The sequence below is a fragment of the Vespa velutina genome, chromosome 2, assembly GCF_912470025.1.
Source record: "Vespa velutina chromosome 2, iVesVel2.1, whole genome shotgun sequence".
NCBI lineage: Eukaryota > Metazoa > Arthropoda > Insecta > Hymenoptera > Vespidae > Vespa > Vespa velutina.
The window spans coordinates 1108023-1121053 of NC_062189.1; the positions used below are offsets into that span (position 1 = coordinate 1108023).

General features: G+C 25.8%; 3 protein-coding genes across 3 annotated transcripts; 2 read left to right on the plus strand and 1 right to left on the minus strand.

Annotated features, from left to right (window-relative positions):
- The first annotated feature begins 982 nt into the window (after nucleotides 1–982).
- Nucleotides 983–6065, plus strand: LOC124957713. Its single transcript, XM_047514914.1, has 14 exons — nucleotides 983–1397; nucleotides 1811–2057; nucleotides 2133–2320; nucleotides 2435–2870; nucleotides 2962–3119; nucleotides 3226–3338; nucleotides 3417–3556; nucleotides 3735–3814; nucleotides 3920–4043; nucleotides 4134–4410; nucleotides 4506–4697; nucleotides 4796–4993; nucleotides 5145–5227; nucleotides 5371–6065. Exons 3-14 carry the CDS (start codon nucleotides 2134–2136, stop codon nucleotides 5492–5494), a joined length of 2112 nt encoding a protein of 703 aa, XP_047370870.1. The 5' UTR covers nucleotides 983–1397; nucleotides 1811–2057; nucleotide 2133; the 3' UTR covers nucleotides 5495–6065.
- Nucleotides 6066–6798: 733 nt separating this feature from the next.
- Nucleotides 6799–8245, minus strand: LOC124957716 (protein Mpv17). Its single transcript, XM_047514932.1, has 4 exons — nucleotides 7996–8245; nucleotides 7752–7867; nucleotides 7406–7627; nucleotides 6799–7260 (listed from the first exon to the last, which is right to left on the minus strand). Exons 1-4 carry the CDS (start codon nucleotides 8066–8068, stop codon nucleotides 7132–7134), a joined length of 540 nt encoding a protein of 179 aa, XP_047370888.1. The 5' UTR covers nucleotides 8069–8245; the 3' UTR covers nucleotides 6799–7131.
- Nucleotides 8246–9119: 874 nt separating this feature from the next.
- Nucleotides 9120–12045, plus strand: LOC124957717 (eukaryotic translation initiation factor eIF1). The gene is made up of 3 exons (XM_047514933.1): nucleotides 9120–9310; nucleotides 10000–10157; nucleotides 11007–12045. Exons 1-3 carry the CDS (start codon nucleotides 9157–9159, stop codon nucleotides 11151–11153), a joined length of 459 nt encoding a protein of 152 aa, XP_047370889.1. The 5' UTR covers nucleotides 9120–9156; the 3' UTR covers nucleotides 11154–12045.
- Nucleotides 12046–13031: the final 986 nt, after the last annotated feature.

Consider the following 13031-nt stretch of genomic DNA (forward strand, 5'->3'; position numbering starts at 1 on the left):
ATTCAAAGTTCCTCTGACAATGTTTGATTATTCGAACTAAATCTTACGAAAATTGTAACAGATCATATTCCACGAAAAAACAATTCGTGTAAATAAAATGAAAATGAAAATTTGTAAATAAGTTAAATGAAATAACAATGATTTATATATAATTCGCAAGCAATGAAAATATACAATGAAGTATTAAGTTATTGGGGGAAAAAAAAAAAAAAAAAAAAAAAAAAAAAAACAAAAGAAAAACAAAAAAAAAAACAAAAAAAAACTACTCATTCAAACGAAAGAAATTATTATATATTTCTTATTATAATACTGTTAATTGGATTTATCGAAAAATATCGATAAATAATAATAATAATAATAATAATAATAATAATAATAACTATTGTATTTTACGAATTTTTTTTACTATTAATAACTCTCCACGTAATATTAAACGACAGTGTACGTACGTACGCATCTACTAATCTTAATTATTGTATATCAAATAATGATTATATATACACACACACACACACACACACATATATATATATATATATATATATATAATTTACGGCGTAGGCAAATGTTGGTACCAAAATAATAAAAAAAAAACAAAAAAAAAAAATAAAACAAAAAAACAAAAAAAAGAAATAAATAAATATATAAAAAAAACCCAAACCACCGAGATGAAAATAGCGATGACTAGGGGGGAGGGGGATAACGAGAAGAGGGAGAAAGAGAGAGAGAGAGAGAGAGTTGATCGAGAGTATGGTAAATTTCTATTTTTAGTAATTTTTTTTTTTCTCTTCTTTTTCTTGTTTTGTTTCCTTCAAAATTTTTCATTCCTTTGATCTAGGCTTTAATTTCGGAACATCTTGAAGTTGATTAAATGTCAACATCATATTCATGGTCTAAACGTTCGATATATTCTAACGACGTTCGATACCTCCTAACGAAGTTCGTATTCACGTCGGTATTTCAGTTTATCCGAGGTAAGAAATTTCATAATACGAAAGATCTACTGTTATATATCACGTCTATGATAAAAGTTACAATTTGATGATATCATAGTTGCCAAATGTATATTACCAAAGAATCGGGTCTACAGAAGTTCATTTTGCTTTTGATGTTATTATTGACACTCGAAGTTCCTTTACCTCTTTTTCTAAATTCTAATGTAGATCTTGATATTTAGATATAACCATACTGTATAGAAGAGATAGAGAGATAGATAGATAGATAGAGAGAAAGAAAGAGAGAGAGAGAGAGAGAGAGAGAGAAAGAAAGAAAAAAAAAAAAGAATTCAATGTTAGTGTGTGTAGAACGAGAATACAATTTGTAAAGTAACTAAATTATATTTGATGAAAATGGCGTGGTGAAAGTTACTTTCCACATTTTATAAGGGCCTCTGCAAGGTATATTTATATTTTTTTTTTACGTTAATCAGTAATTATCGTTTATTATTTAACCTTTTTTTTTTCTATTTTTTTTTTCTTTTTCTTTTTTTTTTTCTTTTTTTTTTTTTTTAGATATTTCCAAGAGATACTTTTGTAAAAATAATAATATGATATAAAATTATTATCTTATTTAAAATCTTAGAAAAAGTATATATTTTCATAATATTCCTTATAATTTTTCTTTAACGTTTAATTTCTTTATTAATATACAACATGATTCATTTTCCTTGATTGATTATAATTACTTTTACTTCATTAAACAAGAATCACCGTAAATAGCTTCTTCTTCTTTTTCTTCTTCTTCTTCTTCTTTTATTTTTTTTTTTTTTTTTTTTTTTTATATTATAGAAATAAAATGTTTATATTTTCAGTACTCGTTAATATTTTTCCTGTGCTTTTCAAATTGATAATGAAATAGAAATGATCCAGTACATACACGGAGTGATCATAATTCAATTTAATATACTGAATTAATATATTTATTGTCGATTATATGTAATAATAAAATGTGATACATACGTGTTTTCTGTGTAACGTTTGATTTATTACAAATGAAAGCTAAAAACTAATGAGATGAATAATTAAGAAAGCTGGCCTTTTATCTGAACATTTTGCAAAGTACGTTCTATAAAGATTTATCTATAGATTATTTAACTTTGATATGTTATTAAGATTTTTTTCTTTATTTTATAGAATGGAAGATAGTTCAAATTCAGAAAATCTATGGCATAAAAGTAAAGTAGAGGAACAGCAGGCTGATCTATTTAACGGAGAATCAACGACTGGATCAGTTGAAGCTAATTCTACATCCTTAGCTGATATATTTGATACAGCATTCTCATCTACGGTCGATCCATCTCCACAATCTCGTTTTACTTCTGGTAATGACATATGTGCCAAAACTTGTATTACATTATTTATTCCTTTTTTTTCTTTTTTCTTTTTTTTTTTTTTTTTTGTAAAGCAATGAAATTTTATTATTTTTATCTTTTTAGGAAATGAGATGGAATACGAACATTTATTTGCAGAAAGTGACATCGAAGAATCAGAGGTAACACCTATGGAATCATATAATAATACGGCCCATGCTAATTCACAAAATAGCTTTATGTTTGGAGGCTACATTACATCATCTGATACAAATGGTAATTCCAATGAATATTGGCAAACTGATACTTTAAATTGTGATATGTGCCAAAACAGACAAGAAAGAACTTTTAAGAAAGAATCGGTTGCACGACAATTAAATAGTACAAGAGAAGATAGAACTGGTGACACTTATAGACATAAAAGAATTTTACATGATCAGGATGGATCTGTGAAGCATAAAAAAAAAGAGAATGATGAACAAAAACGTAGAACTGATCAACAAGTAGATAACTTCAATATAGCTGGACCATCTAGGACATCAGATTATTACAATTCTAACAGGTAACATATGTATAAATAAATTACTATAATGATTAATAACTTCAATTTTTAATATCTAAAGATGATATATATTCTTTAATTTTGTTTACAGTTCCGTGATATCACCAGAACATATTAATGGTGTTAATGGAGCTTTATTACAGACAGTTGAAAATAGAAATGTCAATGAATCTAATAATTTATGTCACCCTGATTTATCTGCTGTAATAAATTCTCAAGAAGCACATACAAATATCGCTCATTCATCAAGTATAATCATCATTAACATACACTTTATAAGATATTATTATATATGATCTTTTAAATTCTTACTATCTTTTATCTATGTTAAATGAAATATTTTTTTCAAAAATAGGAATTGATGATGCCCCATCGGCACCAGATTTACAATTAGACTGGTCATCCAGTAGTGATAGTGACGATGAAGATGGATCTATAGAAGTTCTTGGAACTGTAAATCATAACGAAGTAAGTAAAAGAAACATCAATTTTTCTTATAACGTCGTTTTATGCCATTATTATTATTATTATTATTATTATTTCTAGAATTCTGTACAAAATGACAACGAAGAAAATCGTACAGTAACTTTGGTTGACTTAACCGCAGAATCTGATGAAGAACCACCAACCTCATCTACATCATTTAACAATCCAGTAAATCCATGGACAGGAGAACACATTCAAAGGTAAATTGTAACATTCATATAATATAGTTATCTTTTTATTGTCTTGATATAGATACGTTTATATGTCATGCAAAAATCTTGAGCAAATATATTTCTTTGTTATATTTTATTTAGTTCATTACAATGTTATAATTGAAACGTCTTTTATTTGCATATATAATTCTGCTGCACATCATAGAGCACATATGTATCACAATCGACATATGTATTATCGTTATCGAGCTCCAACATTTCATTCAAGATATAATACGCTAGGAGGTAAAAATTTGTTTTACTTTTTCACATATTTAATTCTATACATTATATATATACATACATACATACATACATACATACATACATACATATATATATAATTTATAGATACAACAACAGGTACTACAACTTCTCGTATGCATCCTGTACAAGAAAGATTATGGATGAACCAACAACGTGTTCAAGAGGTTCACAGAAGAAGACTTTATCCAAGATCTTCGTCGCATCATGCGTTAGTTTTATTTCTTTTTTTCTTTCAAATTTTCTATACAATTGTTATTTTTTGGTAAATTAATAATATTAATTATTTTTCTTTTTTAAGTAGCAGTTGTATGCCATCAAATACGCACTTAAACCAAACCACAGAGCATGAGCATTCTTATAGAAATTGTTTTCCACCAACTCATATTCATTCGAATACCCACTGTAATGGAAATGATGCTGTTCCATTTGCTGAAAATTATATTTCACCTTCTCTTATACCACCACGATTATTACCATCTAGAGTCTTGCCACCACCCCAACAACCGACTGTTTACAGTCATCCAGAAGCAAGAGGACCACCAAATTTTGCTCCTACTTGTGCACCAACTATGATGGTAAAAAAAAGAACATAATAATACTTATAAATTGATATACACACATACATATATATATATATATCATGTTTATATACACACATACATATGTGCAGGTAAACCATTTAAGTGATGTAGAAGAAATGGAACCTTCTCAGGATATGATGACATCAATACCAGTTCATCAACATGTTCATCATCATATGTATCATTATGATACACATCCACAAATACCTCAGCGTATGCATCATGTGCATATAATGCCTTCACGTATGCATCATCTTCACATAAGTTTCTCTCCAAATTTGGTAAGTCTTAAGATTTGATGTGTAAATTTCAATTGTAATATACAATGTGTCTCTAATAAACAATGTTTGATATAAACCTTTTATACATTTGTATACAGCATACATCTATAACACGTGGAAATACGTTACCACCTACAACAGGTTTACCAGATTTAATATTACATCAACCAAGGCATATATCTGCACGTCTTGAAAATTACATGCGAATTGTTGATCTACGGCGTATGGCTCATATAAGTTATGGTGCCACTCAAGAATCTATCGAAAATCACACATTCCCACATAAATACAAACGGGTAGAAAAATTATGTTGTTCTGTTTTTCTTTTTTATTTCATTTTTTTTTTTTCTTCTTTTTCTTTTTCTTTTTCTTTTTTTCATTTCTTTTAATTAATATAGATTAACCATACGAATGATATTAACAAATGAAATTTTTCTTTATTTTTAGGTGAAAAAAGTAGAAAATGGTGAAGATGCAATTGAAAAATGTACAATATGTTTATCAGAATTTGAAGATTGCGAAAGTGTGAGGTAAATTTTATTTTACATTATCTTTTTTTTTTTTTTTATTTCTTTTTTTTTTTTTTTTTTTTTTTTTTTTTTTTTTTTTTCTTCCAATATAATCGTGCCAATTTTATTGAATTAAATATTGATCCTTTCCTTATTTCTTGCAGGAGGCTTCCATGTATGCATTTATTTCACATAGATTGCGTCGACCAATGGTTGTGCACCAACAAGCGTTGTCCTATTTGTCGAGTAGATATTGAAACATTTTTGCAAAAGGAAATTATTGTGTAGCTTTTGACTAATAAGCTCCATCTGTTACATTTCACATATTACATAAAAAGAAAAAAATAAAAACAAAAAAAAAACAAAAAAAAAAACAAAACAAAAAAAGAAAGAAAAAACTAACAGATGTATATGCTTTGAAGGTTCTTCGAAGAACTTACTTTTTTAATAGTACAACGCGTACAGGTTTGAAAATTTTGCTATACATAATCAAATAACAAATACAGCCAGAGGCATAAAGTTAAGGCATATTTATAGTTGACAAAAGAACAAAAAAAAAAAGAAAAAAAAAAGAAAAGAAAAGAAAATATCTTTTTATTTAATTTTATTTGTATGATATATTCACACATTTTTTATGTATATTATTAGTTGTAAATATTGATGACTAGATTACATATATAAATGCATTTTCAACATATATGTTTTTAAAAATCTCCAAAATTATAATAGGCAACAATACGAGAAATAGTCCTCTTTCTTGCATTAGATTGATTATATGAAATGTAAAATAATATTATCTTCTTTTTTTCTTTTTTCTTTTTTCATTTTTTTTTTTTTTTTTTTTTTTTTTTTTTTTTTTTTTTTTACATATAAAACGGTTAACATTATCATTGATATTTGTAAACACTTGTAATATCTTTTTGTGAAAATTAAATCAAGATGTTATAATATTCTATCTAGCGTTTCTATTTCAGGAACTTGTCTACCAAAATGAACTTGAATTGAAAAAAAAAAAATAAGAAAAAAAAAAAGAAAGTTAGAAGAACGATTACAAAAAGAAAGTACTTCCCTCTTTTCAAGGTTTTTATCTAACTCGAATTGTTTTTTTTATATAAAAGTTATATCACGAATATTGTCTATGACTATTCTTAATAGTATACCGAGATCTAAATGTGTATTATGTGTTACACAATAAAAAAAAAATAATATTGTTTTTATATTCATATTTATATAGAAAATTATATAATTAAAATCTAAGTTACTGTTAGAAAGTAACATATGTAATTAAACAAATTTAATTTTTGCTTAATTTTTCGTATTCAATTTATAATAACAATATGGTATTTATTGTGGTGCTAACTTTATAAAAAGAATTACATCTGGAAGACATATAATGCATAATTAATAAAAAGAATTAAAAGCTATCCTGTAATTATACAATTTTCATAACTATTTAAATTTTTCGAAAGGATAAATATAAATAATTATAAAAATTAAAAATATAATGCCTTATTTCAATATACTTTTGCATTTGCTTGACATTTTTTATTAATCATGATTTTGTATATATTTATAAGAACATACACAATATCTCTGAGTATGTATATATTATATAATATATTATATAAATAATGCAGATACATAAAATCTTTATTGGAATGTACAAGTAATGATAGTATCACAATTATTTTTAAAATTGTACATTAAATTTTTGTGATGTTTTGTTTCATCCTAGCAATTTAAAGAATCGTCATCTAATTCATACTACTAACCATAGACTCTCATTCTTATTTATTTATGAGAATAAATAAAAACGATAAATGCTTTAATTTTTAAAATATTAATTTCATTATAGATACTTATTATTAAGACCCATAAGAAAATCCATGTACGTTGATTTTCAAGTTTAGAAATATCTTTCATACTTATTTTATTTCTGTGTTGGTTATATAGGAAATATATGTATTCCATAACAATGCAACTGACTGTACAAGTAATACTTGATACTGTAATGGAATAAAATAAAAATTGACTAACTGTACCATAGGCCAAATCTAAAAGAATAAAAAATAAAAATTAAAGAATTCAATTTCATATATATATATATATATATATGAAATTTTTAATAATTATAAATTTTAAATAGTTATAAATTTTAAATGTATTATAATAATTTAGAAGAAAAGAAATATTTGTTACCTTATAATTATTTAATAGTATTTCAAAGTAATTAGTTTTCAATTTATGTTTTAAACTATCAATATCATTCCCTTGTAACAATCCGATAGAAACGAGTAAAATAGTTAAAAAGGAAGGAGCAAAGAGCAGTTGATCGCATAAAACTTTCTTCACAACTACAACTCCTCCTTTCGAACCAATATATTTATCTAATATACGGTACCATGTTGTAGTTGCCGGACCCTGATAAAAAAAAATTATATAAAAAAAAAAAATATTCCAACAACTTTCATCTTTACTTGTAAAATATTCATTACAATTGTCATAAATTATAACACATCTTTAAATAAAGTTTTGCTCTACTCACAGCTATAAAAAAGCCAATACTAATAAAATGACTAGTTCTTGCAAAATCCAAATCTTTAAATTTTTTTCGTTCTACTAAATTTTGTGCTAATTGATCGCCTAGTCCCATTAAAATACCTGCATTGTTAAGAAAGTTTAACGATAATTAAAAAAAAGGAAAAAGAAGAAAAAAGAAGAAAAAAAAAAAAAAAACAAGATATATTATTGTAAAACCAATACAAAAAAGGAATACAATTTAATATTACCAGCTTGTACTGCTTGAGTTCTCACTGGATACTTTGACAGTAACTTTTGATATGATTTAAAAATAATTCTCATATTGATGTGCGTAATATAACTTATTATGAAGAGATTCTCAATGGAACATTTAATACGGCTGAAGTATAACTACTGATTAACCTATTTCTAAATTCATATTAGACAGCATATTTGAATGATTATTAAAAACATTATATTAAACAACTAACGTATTAAATAAAATATTTGAGATGAGGAGAAAAAAAATATTTCGATAAAATTTTATTACACATAAATCTTATTTCAATAAACTATTATATGTATTTTATAATATTTATAACTATTTCGGCGCATGCGCGATGCCGTAAAAAGAAAAATATGCATAATCTTTCATCATCAACGCGGTGAAGTATTATTTAATTATTTAAACAATACGTAATATAAGGATTACAAATTTACAATTTTTTAATAAACAATATTAATTCGTTAATTAAATAATTTGCTAATTAACGATAAATCGATATTGAAAATACTAAAAATTCACATTACTAATCCTATTATCATATTAAAAGTGAAAAAAAAAAAAAGAAAAAAAAATTATTAAAACTTTTTGATTAGTAATAGTCAGCTGTAACAGTCTTCGGCTTTTGCGCATTCTCCAATATTTCGTGCAAGATCATTAGAAACAGATAACAGATTTATTTAAAATAATATTATCTAATTAAAAATTGTTGGCAAATTTTTTATTAAAAAATTTCAATTAAATTGAATTTTTAATCTATTATGCATCGTTTCCGATTAAAAATCAGATATTCAATATTCTATGGATATACTCATAACCTTAGAATATTCTAGATATTTAAATAAATGCTAAAACAATTTTATTCGAGAAAGAGAGAGAGAGAGAGAGAGAGAGAGAGAGAGAGAGGGAAAGAGAGAGAGAGATACAAAAGAGAAGAGGAAGAAAGAGAGAGAGAGAATAAAGTTCTCAGAGTAATATTTTGAAAGAAATATCCTATGTATCTAGAATTTCGTTGGACCAATCAGGCAAAGAGTTTCTTTGATCATGCGGCAAATGCTGGGTGAATAGAAGAACGCAGGCGCAACCCCACCCATTGGGGTTCATGACAAATGGAACTTAACTTCCGGTTTGATTCAGGCTCCGTAGAATGTTTTTCGGCTTTAGGCAGTACCCTTGCGCAGTGTCACAGTTATCCTACGTCATCCGTCATTTTCTTCAACTGCACTTGCAATTTGCAGTTCTATATCTCCGAGGGATATATTTTGTTTGTCGTATGTCCATCCAGAATCTCAACACATTCGGTAAATATAACATTTTTCATATTACAAATATACCTTGCTGTTCGACAAGATAGATACGACAAAATGGCGATGATAGCGTCTTTGCATCATAGTGTGCAATCGAGTCATTTACATTATGTATTTCATTTATTCACATTTTCTTCTCTCATATCCTCATATCATTTATTTTTTATATTTAATTACCTCTTTCTTTTTTCTTTCATTCTTTCTCTCTTTCTCTCTCTTTTTTTCTCTCTTTTTCACTTTCTCACTCTCTCTCTCTCTCTCTCTCTCTCTCTCTCTCTCTCTCTCTCTCTCTCTCTCTCTCTCTCTCTCTCTCTCTCTCTCTCTCTCTCTCTCTCTCTTCATTATATTTTATCGATGAACTTTGAAGACTAAAAAAAGAAGAAAAGAAGAAAACGAAAGAAGAAAAGAAAAAGAACAAAAAATTCTTAATATAATTTCATATATATATATATATATATAATATGTATGATATATATATATCACGTATACATATATATATATATACATACTATACATATTTTATATATATATATATACATATATATATGTAATCACAACTGTGTATATGCACCATTTTGATATGAGATAACAGAATAGTTATTACTCTGAAGAAATTTGATCTGTCATGAATGATTGATTATGATCTAATGTATATTTTTCTTTTCTTTTTTTTGTTTTTTTAGACCCCTTTGCAGATGCAATCAAGGGTTCAGATGATGATGTCCAAGACGGTCTCGTGCATATAAGGATCCAACAGCGGAATGGTCGTAAGACCTTAACAACGGTACAGGGGCTTTCTTCTGAATATGACTTGAGAAAAATAGTACGAGCATGTAAAAAGGTAAATGTTATTCTACAGAGCTATTAGTTTTTGTATTTATCATTGTGAAGTCACTCTTTTTGACTTTCGTAAAAAGTTCTATAAATAGAATTGATGCAAATAAACCTTGAAAACTGACAGCTGGCAATAAGAATGTAAACTAATTTTATTTTTATATTTAACGTGTACATATTAGTTAATATAAGCATTATTGATTCTTATTTATATTAATATTATGTACAAAAGGTATCTATATTAACAATCTTTAAATACAGATATTTAAATGTGAGTTAATAGTTTAATGAATTTTTTAATTCTGTTTACAATGTGATTCTTTTTTTTTCTCTTTTTCTTTTAAGAATAATTGACAAGATTATCAACACCACAAAATTAATATCATTGTTTGTTCAATTATTATAAAAGAATCATCTGGGGATATACTGTTAAATTATTTTCTGCAGGTTATATAAATAAACAGACAAAGAATAATGACTTTATGATAATATAACCATTCATACACAAGAATTATATACATTGTAAAGATATGATATGAATAATTAAGCAATGAAATTAAATATTTCTCATCTTTTCTTTTGCATTTAAATGTTTAAATTAATGGTATATTAAAAAAATATTTTGTTATTAAAGAATGTATATTAACATAAAAATTAATGTTCTTTAAAATACTGACATACAACTAATGTTTTGTGTACTAATTAATGTTTACTTAATTAGGCTTGATGTATCAAGAGAGATTGAAATTTATAAGATAATGGCTATTTATAGATCTATGTTTTTAATATTTAAAAAAAAAAAAAGAAAGAGAGATAGAGAGAGAAGAAAAAGAAAAATGGATATAATATTTTCTAGGAGTTCGCCTGCAATGGGACAGTAATTGAACACCCAGAGTACGGGGAGGTGCTGCAGCTGCAGGGGGACCAGCGAGAAAATATATGCCAGTGGTTAACAAAGTCAGGTCTGGCCAAACCTGACCAACTCAAAGTCCATGGTTTTTAATCGACAAACCACCCATGCCACTATATAAGGCAATTCCACATTCATCAATATATAATACCTTATCATCTTAAATTATCTGTATCAGTCACTATCACTTGTTGATACTTCGTGGGATACCTTATTATATACACATATATATTTCAATAAAAAAAAAAAAATAAATAAAATAAAAAAAATTAAAAAAAAAAAAAAACTATATAACACAGTACCGAGATATAGGCACAATATTCTAATCAGACGTTTTTTCTAAGATTTTAGGAAGCAATATTTTACCGCTTTATGTTAGATAATCCAATGAAGGTGTCACGCTTAAAATAATAGTGATAATAGTAGAATTTTGAGAAGATAAGTATACAAAGGATAGACAGAAATAGCAACAGATGGTTTGGTTCAGTAATAGATAGTATGTATCTGGGCGCTATAGACGTGTTCAGAGAGAGATTGAAAAGTATTGTTACCTTAGGCTTCGAGATTGGCTTCTTTATGTAATCAAGAATGCGTTGGTTTATACATTAGGAAAAGCAAACTTGGTGTTTGCCCTCTTGGTGTCATCTTTTTAATTTTGTGCCTCTGATTTTATACAAATTACATTTTTGTTTTCTTTCTTTATTTTTTTTCTTTTTTTTTTTTTTTTTTCTTTTTCTTCCTCATTTTTTCTCATTATTTCTCATTCTTTTTCATTTTTTTCTCATTTCTTCTCCTCTTTTCTCCTTTTTTTTTCATTTTTTTTTTCCTCATTTGTTAAAAAATAAATTTTTACTGTAACAAATGTTATTTCAAATGTTAAGCTATGTTTCATATTCTTTCTAATGCGGTAATTAACGAAAATTTATTGTTCACAATAAAAAGATGTGGCTGTTCTCTAAAGTAAATAAATAGTAATTTGACTTGAGTTTTATGCGTCTATTTATCTTATTTTTTTTAACCATATTACTGTTACTAAACTACTACTATTACTACACTACTACTACATATTTGTATCGTCTGAAATAATGATAAGATCGTGTAAATTGTGTCTATTTCACATAAGTATTTAGAAAATTAATTTCAATAAACAACAAAGTTGTTAATGTTAGTAATTTATATGTAATTTGAACTTTCCTCAATCGTTGAAAATAATATAACTTGCTTAAAAAAATTCATTAAGACTTATTGTATCCGTTTTCTGTTTGTATTTGCTTAAGCATCGATCTAGTTTTAAAACACCAATGTTTTGTAACTATGATGTTTTCCAAAATATAGTCAATATATAAATCATGTTTTTTATATTTTCAACTTTATTATTATTATTATTATCATTATTGTAATATAAAATAAGAGAGTAAAAATATTATTTCATTGATGTCCAAACAATTCTAATTTTGTTTGAAATTTTTATTTATATTGCAAAATTACATTTATATTGAAATATTTATTAAAATAATAAGAGAGAAAAAATTTGTATATAAAATCAAATATATATATATACATATATATATATGCACACATATATATATATATACATATATATAAAAATAGCTATGAAAGAGAAATATTAAAGAAAATTGATGTTAAAATATACAGACCCATAGAAACATGTTCCGGCATTGTTATCCGGATACAATAATCGAGGACACGACTTTCACTTTTACTATGGCAGTTCAATCGTAAACTCATCGTTACAAATATAAAACGTACGTAAGTATTTTGTAAAAAGACATTAACAATCTATAAATAATTAATATATGAGATTACGTTGACATTCATGTGACTGAGGAAAAATAATCATTATAAAAATGCTAATAAAATAATAATTATCATTGCAGGAAATTAACAAGAATACATATAAATTTATTTTCTACTATATTTTTGACAAGAATCTAATAAAGAATCTGAAGT

Excerpts from the sequence above, each read along its gene's own strand:
- LOC124957717 (XM_047514933.1), top strand. The coding sequence starts at position 9,157 with ATGTTTTTCGGCTTTAGGCAGTACCCTTGCGCAGTGTCACAGTTATCC. Across the intron at positions 9,311-9,999 it reads CCAGAATCTCAACACATTCG|ACCCCTTTGCAGATGCAATC; the intron begins GTAAATATAACA and ends TTGTTTTTTTAG. Across the intron at positions 10,158-11,006 it reads TAGTACGAGCATGTAAAAAG|GAGTTCGCCTGCAATGGGAC; the intron begins GTAAATGTTATT and ends AATATTTTCTAG.
- LOC124957716 (XM_047514932.1), bottom strand. The coding sequence starts at position 8,068 with ATGAGAATTATTTTTAAATCATATCAAAAGTTACTGTCAAAGTATCCA. Across the intron at positions 7,868-7,995 it reads AACTCAAGCAGTACAAGCTG|GTATTTTAATGGGACTAGGC; the intron begins GTAATATTAAAT and ends TTAACAATGCAG. Across the intron at positions 7,261-7,405 it reads TACTATTAAATAATTATAAG|ATTTGGCCTATGGTACAGTT; the intron begins GTAACAAATATT and ends TTATTCTTTTAG.
- LOC124957713 (XM_047514914.1), top strand. The coding sequence starts at position 2,134 with ATGGAAGATAGTTCAAATTCAGAAAATCTATGGCATAAAAGTAAAGTA. Across the intron at positions 3,557-3,734 it reads ACAGGAGAACACATTCAAAG|AGCACATATGTATCACAATC; the intron begins GTAAATTGTAAC and ends TGCACATCATAG. Across the intron at positions 4,411-4,505 it reads CTTGTGCACCAACTATGATG|GTAAACCATTTAAGTGATGT; the intron begins GTAAAAAAAAGA and ends ACATATGTGCAG.